Source organism: Echeneis naucrates, chromosome 15, assembly GCF_900963305.1.
Source record: "Echeneis naucrates chromosome 15, fEcheNa1.1, whole genome shotgun sequence".
Classification (NCBI taxonomy): domain Eukaryota; kingdom Metazoa; phylum Chordata; class Actinopteri; order Carangiformes; family Echeneidae; genus Echeneis; species Echeneis naucrates.
This window is the reverse complement of record NC_042525.1, coordinates 4,755,038-4,766,229: the sequence shown is the minus strand read 5'-3', so window position 1 is coordinate 4,766,229 and position 11,192 is coordinate 4,755,038. Positions and strand designations below refer to the sequence as shown.

General features: G+C 43.5%; 1 protein-coding gene across 1 annotated transcript; it reads left to right on the top strand.

Annotated features, from left to right (window-relative positions):
• Positions 1 to 8,654: 8,654 nt before the first annotated feature.
• LOC115055687 (transmembrane protein 121) lies at positions 8,655 to 9,703 on the top strand. Its single transcript, XM_029521660.1, has one exon. It carries the CDS (start codon positions 8,655 to 8,657, stop codon positions 9,603 to 9,605), a length of 951 nt encoding a protein of 316 aa, XP_029377520.1. The 3' UTR covers positions 9,606 to 9,703.
• Positions 9,704 to 11,192: the final 1,489 nt, after the last annotated feature.

Sequence of the window (11,192 nt, the reverse complement as noted above, 5' to 3'; positions counted from 1 at the left end):
GATCAATTATAATTTTGTAACTTCCACATGTTCAATTCATCAAAGCTGTTTTTCCTCTGAGTTGCAGCATAAACTTGAAATCCTCTTCTGCTTTTTCCTCCACTGAAGAATTTCACCCAATAAAACTCAATAACATTGACGGTCCACAGATTTTTTTGTAATTTAAATATATATATGTATATATCTCCAGTCACATTACAGTTTATTTACGATCTTTCTAGTGTTCCACCACCTCAGCTCGTTACTATACTACATAGATTTTAGAAAATAGGCACAATAGGAAAAGCTATAGTAATGATTATGAAACAAACCCATCCTCCACGCGCGGTGTGATTAATGGCTACTGCCAGTCATGCCGCAACATTAGTGCAGCCATTTACCAAGCTGCGTCTTCTAAGAGCTCTGGAGACAGGCTGGCACATACTGCTAACGTGTTTAGCTCCCAAATGAGGTAAGATATTGTCAAAGCATTAATGTATCAGGAATATCTTTCAAAGTCTCTTGTACATGCACAACATATTCCAGGCCACACCGACCACGTGATACCATCATATGGCAAGACTTAGTTTCCATAAAAATAGTTCCCCCCGAGGGCTCAGCAAAGTTTATCTCACCAAGTTCAACCTCTCGAAATAAAAGAAGCAAACCAGTGCAGAGGCGAGAACCAAACTGCCTCATTAAGCTAACTGAGCAGTGGTCCTCAGGAAGATAAGGTGAGCCAGGGCTCTACACTTTCTGCCATTTTATAAATTACTTCCCAAATTAGCAGATCCCCAGTGAGCAGGGTCGGGAAACATGCCACAGAATATTTTCACGTATCGAGCTCAGCTCATTGCTTTTGAAAAGGAACTTGTTCTGTTCTGTGGTGCTGTTTTCCATGAAGATAACTTTGTCATGGCCTTTTTGTTTACTGCAGTCGTCCTCACAGCAAACATAATGATGCAAGCTGGTGCTCACCATTTACTTGCATGAAGCTGAAGTTTTGGGTTTTCGTGACGCTCACTTCTCCGAGTAAAAAAAAAAAAAAAACAAAAAACTTTTTTGAGCTACTAGAGTTGTAGTTTGTTTAATGGCAAAGACTTCAGAGCTGGTGCATGGAAAATTAAATGTACACAACATGACTATGCAGCAACAGGAAACGAAGACAACAGATTAGTAATTGCGATATCTGTAAACAAAAATAAAAAAATTACGTTCCAAATGATCTTGACACAGAAGCAAAGCCTGGGAAATGTTTTATCTTTATCTTTTATCTTTTCGTTCCGATTACGGTTTAATTATCACCATGCACTTCTGTGTGCACAATAACTCTCCAGGGAACGTGCAAATATTATTTATTGGGTAAACGGCCACATCACTGAAGCTTTGTGTTGAATTAATCAGAGTCAGGAAAGCACAGAGGCCCACACAAACAAATTCTTCAATGATCTAAAGTCTAATAAAGCACCTGATAAGTCACTGCCCTAAAGTGAGCCCATTAAAAATCACACCTCTGGCTTACAGCATGTTGTTTATCATTACTGTATATTCATGAAAAGAGAAATTTCCTCTCACAGCTCCGGCACATAGCGGTTTCATGGGTGCACTGAAATACAGGAACAAAAGCTGCGACTTCATTTACTTTATCAAAGAAGCCAGAGCTATGTGTGACGGAGAACTTCCACGGTATTATTTCTATTTCTAACAATCCATTTTGTTTTAGTCGCTCCACAACAACTCTGTGTGGCTGCAGAGCTTATCAGAAATCATTGAGCGTATGAGTGCAGTGTCGACAGGTTAACAAAAAGCCTTTTAGGAGAGTGTACTGCTTAATTAGCTCATCAAAACAGCCTCCCAGAGTGACACTAACTGCACAGCGCGATCGCTGGTGGATTTACTGTACAGAAAGGAAACATCCACACTGTTTTCAACAGCTGACAACATTCATAATCATACAGGTTGATGGCATGTTGAAGGTTGTAGAAATATTAAAGACACAATAAAAGATTAGGGTTGGTTTGGTTTTTTTTTCCAATATCTGCTAAATATGTGAGATGACGCAATGATTTCTTCATCAGGTGTGAGATTGTGCCTTTCTGTTTGTCTGTTTTCAACCCCGGTGTCTCCACCCACTGGGATTCCAGACCCATTTCATCTCCCTTAATGCCTTCCTTAATCTAAGATGCTGAGCAGTAGCTGTCTGATCTCAAGATTAAAAAAAGCGCAATCTAAAAAAAAATGGTTGACAGATGATTTAGCACTGTAATAAAAAATAAAAACGCTCACCTGAATTTACTGTGATAGTCTGATAGTGTCACTCTGGTTTGTCATTAACTGTGATGGTCAAAATTTATCGCCATTCTGCCGCCAACTGTGAGCGAATTAGCTTTTTGGTAAACACTGAAAGTGCCGCAGATAAAAGCGCCCACACACTCCTCCTACATGGATACAACAGAAGTACACGGAAGGTGTTTATTATTTTCCTTCTTAATAAAAAGTTCTCTACGGTTGGTGATGCAAACTTTTTACTGATCCAGGCATAAATCCTCAAACACATTACTGACGTCAAGTGAATCCATCTCAATTTTTTTTTTCACCATTGGAGAGTCTTTTATGCCGGGCAGGAAATATTGAAGTGCTCTCCTGTTTTTCATCTCAAACTGACTTTTAGAGTGAAAGACGTGTATGAGCCATGAATGATTATGCATTTAGTGTATGACCCCTCCACCACCACCACCAACCCCACCTTCCCCCAACCCGAGGGAGGCTTACATAAACACAAACCTGATCAGGAGCTCGTCGCTCGCTGTGGTTTATGTGTAATGAGGCCTTTGGAAAGACACAAGCACCGCCTCGTTACATTATATAACAACATCACTTGAACTTTAGGTTTGATGCTTTCTACGGAATGTTTTAAATGTAATCGCAGATAATGTTCACTGTTTGTTTTGGCATGCAACGAGAGCTTGAGTTGATTGGTGGTGATGGTTTGTGAAGCCATAAGGCCTCTGACTGCATAAATACATGTTGAAATGTCTCTGATTTTCTGATTGTGGTAGGAATGTTGCAATAATTTCTCATCTTCTCTGTTGCACAGCCCACCCACATGGGAGGCTGAGCCAGATCAATCAAATGCAAATACTGTTACATCCGAGTCTGCTTTGTATTCACTAGTCCCTTGTAAAAGCAGTCAACACTCCTTCGTCAGAGATTTGACCTGATGCCATGTCAGATATTGCAAAACTACAGTCATCCACTTCCTGGTTTTCCTTTGTTACCGACAGTTACTACAGGAGCTACAGGGGCTGAAATGACTTGCATCTCCTCGGCATGGATGTCTGTGTGGAGTTAAGGGGGCGGAGGGCTGTCTCCCCTCCCCTCTCTGATCTAATAACCCCATGGGGAGCAGCTTAGTCTGTCCACTTCATGTTTCCCATTTGGTGGTTAGGACCCTGATGGGGATGTTTAAGGAAGGGAAGGCTTAACGCCCCCATTTGTTTTCCTGTAGGTAATCGATGGCAGACACAGGCTTACAGCTAATGTGATTTATGTGTCCTATTTCCACTGTTATGCTTCATGTACAAATTGTCTTTGGTGATGTAAATTCCCCAGTCTTTTCACAACTTGCTGACACTGAAACCTGGCTGCCAAACCCGAGCAATTAATCCATGTTCGTGTCCAGGGCCTTTTTTTTTTTTTTCTCCACTAACAACTGAAACTTCCTTTTTTTGCTTAACACTCATCTGAAGATGCAAATATTTCTACCTTTCTTGTTAATTCATGGTCACAAATCGAATTTTAATTATCATGTTTTTATTTGTGTTTCTTGCAGCGTAGTGCAGAGAAAGATATTATATTTCTGCTCTTTACTCTTAAGTAAATCATCTGCAGTCGAAACACAAAGGGAATCTAATCAGCCTATTCATTCAATGTTGCATACCTTTTTACCAATTATGCCACTACCTGCAGCACTTAGGTGCACATAAACCCCCTTTCCAGCCTCGCTCTATGGGAATATCAATGCTTTAAACATGGATTGTGTAATAAAAGTGTGCGCTGTGCCTGAAAATTGCAGAGGACAAATCATTTTTTGGTGCAAATATAGCACTGTGCTCTGTTTATAACAGAAAAGGCGTCCTCTTATCATAAAGAAAGGCTTGCAGACATTTGATTTCTTGTAAAACACACAAAGATTAGACTGTAAAGAAGAAAACAGGGAAAAGTTACAGTCAGAGAAGAGATGTGCTACAAACAGTGTGGGCAACGGGTGACGGAAGAATAGACTACTGATTGAACCAGCAATTGGAATCAGTCACAGAGAGAGAGTGCACCTGAAAGCCCAATTTTCTCAACATGGCGGCAAAGTGTATTTTGTTTTTATACCCACTCCGATGTTTTGGAAACACATTTTATGCGTTATAGAAGCCAGGACTCAAGGTGCGGCTTGCAGAGGTAAATTCCTCCTATAAATTCTTTTCTGACAAGATGAGAAAACATGTTTCTCAAGCTGCTGCACTTGGTTGTCAAGGGAACATTTGTGAAAAAGGAGTGTGTTATACTCAGAGGAAGCATGCTCAAATATTTGCATAAAGCCCAACGCCACATTTAAAGGAGAAGATCGAATTGAGCATTGTGTTTTTCACAACGGAGCCACATCGACCACAGCTCTAAAAGCCAGAATGAGAAAGCCACAGCGAAGCAGCTCCGTACTTCCAGTGCTGTGCTTGTTTTCTGTAGATGCTTTATGTTATAGACAATGTGGTGGGTGTTTTATTGTCTGCTATCTGTTGTGTGTTATCCTGCCTGGAGCTGAACAGTGATGATGCAGTGTCCCTGTCCGGATGCCAAGGACAGTCCTCTGACGGAGCAGAGCCTGATGGAAGAGGGGGAGAGGGCAGAAGAGGACAGACCAAACTCCTGGATGTACTTGTCTTGGGCTGATATCTCATAAATCGTGTGCCACAGCCAAGTATAACTCTATAATTACATGAAATGGGACAGAGAACTTTGACAACTTCTCACAGTAAAAAAACAAAACAAAACAAACTTGTGCAGAAAGCAAAGAGCATGATGAAGTGTTTTCCTTTATACTCATGAATTATAGAAGAACAGTGAACGAGGACAAAAGGGGAAATGGCTGACTATGGATAAATGAAGTTATCCAGCAGTTACAACTGAAAGTCCAAACCAGGTTAACTGCTCCGTTAAATGGAGGTTAACATAGTCTGGGTCACAAAAATCATGCAAATGAAGGTATAAATTGTAGATTTCAGGATGAGGAGTAGCAAAGTGGATGATAAAGGTACCGTATCAAGCTCTTATACTGATTGTGGTTGGGTGTTAGTTTGGCTGGGGGGGGGGGGGGGGGGTATTTAAGATAACAGGGTTGTGCCTTTATGGAGCAGAGATGGCATCCACTCATTTACATTTCCAATTCAGGCCTTTAGCTGACGCCTTGGCCAATGTGCCTTTGAGGAAAATGAGGGATCAGGTACCAGTTCCAGGATGCTGTCTGGCTCAAGGACACACAGCTGTTAAATGGTCTGCGTGTCTGCCTCCGATCAGACCTCTGACCTTTCATTAAAAATGAGTTTTCTAACCATCGAGTTGCCGTCTCCAACAATCTATTTCAACATGTCAGCACGGCTTTAATACTCAGTATTAAATCAAAGCCTTTAATGTATTTTTACACGGATGCCAAAACATAAACACAAACAAACAAACAAATTGTGGTGGAAAGAACTTCAGCTTTACAGTTTTCAAAGAATATAATCCATCGTTCCTTTTGTCAAGGCTTAATTATGATCGATACATCCAGCGGTAGGCGTCAGTATGAAAGCAGCTGTGTGAAAGGCAAGCAGCTTTCAATCCACTTTTCATTTCTCTGACACGAACACTCTGCACACTTGCAGTGGTGAAAGGCGCAACGCAAGTCATAAACAGCCATGATGGAAGCTGTCAGCGGCTCCACATCTGGCAAATCTGACTGTAAAATTCTGCACAATTGATCGCAATTATGTTCAGTTGTCATTACACAGTTGAATGAAAAGAGTAGCGATGCTGCACGGGAAAAAAACAAAAAAAAAAAAAACAAAAACAAAACAATACTTTTGACTCTTCGATAACTGCTATTCATGGAGTGAGCAGTAAATGGCTTCACACCGTAGTAATGAAAGCAGTTTGGTTCCTCTGAGGAAGGATTATTGCTAATTGGCCCAGCTGGATAAACAGAGCTAGTGGAGTAGTGTGTGCTGCATGGCATAGCGAACCAGCCAGCCCTCTCCTGCCTGGACTGAGTATTATTACATCTGAGAGGATAAAAATGTTCCCTTGACATTTAGTCCCTCCACACAAGTCTCCTACACACTTTTTTTTTCCTCATCATGTCATTCACCAGCTTGTTTTTTTAACTCCCCCTCCTCTTTCTCATTTGCTCTCCCCACCACATCGGTACATCCCGATCTCCCCTTACCCCTCAGCCCTTTTGGTTCTCTGGCCTCATCTCTGTCTCCTGATTCACCGCTCTGTCAGTAGATCAATAGAAAGACTCTGTCTCAGGAGCAGCCATTGCTTGCCTCACACCCCTTCGCCTGCCCCCCCCCCCAATCTCCCCAGACTGCAGACACACAGCCTGGTGGGAAGCTGGTTTTCTACATCCCATTGTGGAAAGCACCTTCTCTCATCCCCCCACCCCCCCCCCCCCTTCTTCTCAGCGGATCACTTTTCAACTGCACATCTCGAAACTCGATGGAGAGGAGAGAACGCATGCCGTCTTAATGGGCTTCTCAAAGAAGAAGAAGGAAACCAGGGCTTTTTTTTTTTTTTTCTTCCCTGGGGACCAAAAAAGAAACAGCCCAAGAAAATAGGATATCAGCACAAGACAACACTGTAAAAAGAAAAGGGTGTGTGTGTGGGGGGGGTGAAAGAAAAACGGCGAGAGAGAGAGAAGTTGTGCATTCAGCTAAGCTGCAAAAGGCTGGGTCGTCTTCCCTCCCCTCCCCGCCTCTCTCCACCCCCTGGAAAAGTGTTCTCTCTCTCTCTCTCTCTTTTCTCTCTCCCTCTCTCTGCAGCTGTGGTCTGCTGAGCGTCACCTCCACACAGCAAGTGCCTTTACTTGAGCAGAAGAGGGAGAAGGAAGAGGAGGTTGGCTGCGAGAGAGAGAGAGAGAGAGAGAAAGAGAGAGAGAGGAAAAATCCCAAGAGTGTGTCAGAACACACCAGAGGAGCACCTCTGACTTCGTAGAGAGGGGGGCGGGTGGGCAGAGAGAGGCTGGCGGCGGTGGAGGATCACAGCGCTGGTGGTGCTGGCAGAGCATGCTGAGTGGAGACAGGGGAATCCACTGGCGCTGTTGATCTTGGTGTCCCTGGCAAAGGCTGCTTGAGCAAGAGAGACAGAAAACGGCACAGCAGCCAGGATCTCGCCAGGAGGGGCAACATTTTACAGCGACAACGAAGCGTGGAGACAGCTGAAACCTGCGCGCACACACACACACACACACACACAAGCAGAAACACAACATGGGAAAAAACAAATGCACACAGCAGAGAGGGGAAGGACAGACACAGACAGACGCAGGCTGCATTTAAAAGATTCATCTCAGCCGTGCTTTTTTCTTTTTTAAACTTACAGGCTGAAAGAGGAAAACAGCCACTAAACGTCTCATTTTATTTGTCCGAGGACGGTGGATGCTCGAGAGGAAAACTTCTAGACAGGAAAATTTCTTTTAAACGTGACTTACTGCAGAGATTTTCTGCTAACTTTACCACTTTTTTAAAAATCTTTTTTGGAGTTGGGGGTGTGAATCCTGAAATCTGAGCACAACACAAAATAACCCCTATTTTTAATTGCAAAAAATTGAGAGCCGTCTTTGTGCCCATTGAAATACTTCCTCCTGATTCGATCTCAGCGGTAAATGGATTATGACAGCAATATTTTGGGATTTCTCTTTTGCTTGAAAAAAAAAGAAAGAATAGAAAGCTGAAAAGAAATAAGAAAACATATCCATGACTGGTGGATTTACGCCTGTCAGAGAAGGAGAGGATCCTGTGCGTTTTCTCGTCTCTCCTCCTGTGGATTACAGATGGGCTTTGTGATCTCCCAGTGCAGTCTCATGGATGATCGCTCGCTGCCAGTCATTAGGATAAAGTACAAAGAGGGACACAAGTGAGTATTCAGCTGGATTTTTATCTCTCAGGCTTAAGCTTGTATGAAAACAACGGTGCTGAGAGTGAATCTAACGATTGCACATTGCAGCAGCTTTTTTTTTTTTTTTCCGCCCCCTCTCTCTTAATAAAATAAATTGTCACTAGTTGATTAAGCTGTTATCTTTTATGGATGATTATGAGGGTATAAAGGCAGACACATACTGAGATTTATTAATTTTTACATAAGTGAACCTGTATGTTTGCTGACCATTTGCCAGTGGACATAATTTACTAAATAAGGGGTACTGTCTACCCGGCAGGTGGCTTGGGCACAAGCGGAGATTGATTGAAGTGATCTGTGTGAATCCTATTAATGCATCCTGGACTCTTGCCAAGGTAAAAGCAATGGAGAGGAACACTGCTGTCTAGCAGCACTATCTGATCTGCCTCCTCACTGGACAAACTGAGGACCCTTTTCACCCCCACTCCCCCCTCTTCAACAACACTCCTCCTCCTCTCAGCCAGGCAAGGATGGTACCCCCACCTCCCACCAACAAGCCCCACGTGTGCCTGTCCACCATCCTGATCATGAGCAGCATGGCACTGATTGATGCATACCTGGTGGAGCAGAACCAGGGGCCGCGCAAGATCGGCATCTGCATCATGGTAATGGTGGGAGACATCTGCTTCCTCATCGTCTTGCGCTACGTGGCGGTGTGGGTGGGTGCTGAGGTGCGTTCCGCTAAGCGTGGCTATGCCATGATTCTCTGGTTCCTCTACATCTTTGTTCTGGAGATCAAGGTCTACTTTGTGTATCAAAACTACAAGGCCGACCGGAAGAGCTTGGACGCTCTGGCAAGGAAGGCGCTCACCTTGCTGCTGTCCATTTGCATTCCGGTGCTGTTTGTGGTGCTGGTTGCCATCGACCACATGGAGTACGTACGCGCCTTTAAGAAGCGCGAGGAGATACGCAACCGTCTCTTCTGGGTGGTGGTGGACCTGCTGGACATACTGGACATCCAAGCCAACTTGTGGGAGCCTCAGAAGAAGGGGCTCCCCCTGTGGGCGGAAGGTCTGATGTTCTTCTACTGCTACATCCTTCTGCTGGTGCTGCCCTGCGTGTCCTTGAGCGAGATCAGCATGCAGGGCATCAACATCGTTCCCCACAAGATGCTGCTCTACCCAATCCTGAGCCTGGTGACCATCAACATTATCACGCTCTTCATCCGCGGCGGGAACATGATTCTGTACAGGGACGCCAGGGTGTCCGGGATCCTGATAGGAAAGAACGTGCTGGCCATAATCCTAAAGACCTGCAGCTTTGTGCAGTACCGGAGACAGCTGCAGAATGCTCCTCCCGCCTTCGGGGTTGAGATGCAGAAGAACTCGGTGGCCCACGCTCGCCCTGCCCCCACCCCACCTCAAGTGGTCATACAGGAGCAGACGCCCCTCCCCGAGGTGACGACGTGTGAGCACACATGACAGCATGGTGAGGTGAATCCTGGATATGTCAAGATGAATATAAATGCCCCTCAGGATGCTGGCAGGGCACAATGCTCCACACCTTTAGGGCATATTAACACTCATGGACACAGACGAGATCATGACCTCTACTGATGCTTAATGGCATACAGGACACAGCGAGGATAGAGCAGTGCTGTATCCAAAGCTACCATGGTGCAAAATACACTATCATCTGTGACTGTTACAGCATCCCCCCCCCCCCCCCACCCCCCCACGTGAATCCAGTTAACTGTGTATTTTTTCTAATTGTACAAGAAAAAAGGCAACTACTGCAAGATTAGAGGATATATTTTTGAATTGTGTGTGTTGCATTATGATGTTAAACTTAAAGGTCTGTGTGCTGTGGTGTGTATTTCTGTTGCTCGAACGTTTGTACTAGCCGAAGGCTTTAACATGACGAAGTCAGAGGGAGCAGCCGATGAGAGAATCAAAGCAACGGGAATGGAAACAACGGTTAAAGCTTTCTCCTGAAAGAAGTGTGTTTTTATATGTGATTCTTTGATAAAGTATTGTGTACAAGATAAAGGCTTCCCTGCTCTTTCACTTGCTGTTAAAGAGATTTTTCATGACATTATTTCAAGTCATTGGACCAATTGATTATATTTCACTTTCTAATCAAGATTCAGCAAATGTCCTTTAATTAACCTGGGTTGAAAAAGAAAATAGACCACGATTTTTATTTTTATTTTTTTCCCCTGCTCGGTTCAATCTTCAATTAGAGACTGCTTAATTACTGAAGTGGTGCCTTCGCAATGTCATTCATTGTGAGTGAGCTCATCATCACAAACCAGGCTTCTCATTCAGAGCAGGAACGTGAATAAATTCTCTGTTCGCTTACAAAGAGTTCGATAACAGCTAAGCATTATGACTGTGGTGCTGGAACCACAGGACAGAAAACCCAACTGCGCTGGTGGATAAATGATTGTCAAATAAGCAAACTTGTTCTAATATCCTCCTCAGGCGTGCAGTGACATTCTGTGTGTGTAATTATGGATAAGAGAAGTTTTGCTAGTAGAATATAATAGAGCAAAAAACTAATAAAAATCTGATACAAGTGCAGTAAAATAAAAGTACATTTTTACAACAGGTTCCTTCTCTTGTAGCTGGGCTACTTCCTTTGCATAATCTCCCTTCACCACCGCCTGCTTGCATAATTTAAAGCTGTCCATGTTTGTTAAAAGCCTGAGAGTGCAGAATGTGGTCCAATATTTTCATCTCTGCGAGGTACGGCTAGAGGAAAGTAACAACTTTCAGTTGCACAAACCAGGCGTTCGCATTAAAAATGCTGTAGCCAGCATTATTTCTTACTGTTGTTGGCTGCTAAAGTTACATCAGCAATTTAGACTCTGTAATATAGCACTGGACTGTATTGTTTTAACAGCAATGAAAGGAAAACATTCATCGTTTAGAGTTGCACTGAAGGTGCTGAATTCAGTGAATTCAGCAAAGACATTGTGGAGACTCTCAGACACCCCACAAGGCCATCCTATCTTGTGTGAATGACAATAGCTCATCTTTCCTTCAATACAGAAAATGTCTCAACCA

Coding starts and splice junctions, on each gene's coding strand:
- LOC115055687 (XM_029521660.1), top strand. CDS start 8,655: ATGGTACCCCCACCTCCCACCAACAAGCCCCACGTGTGCCTGTCCACC.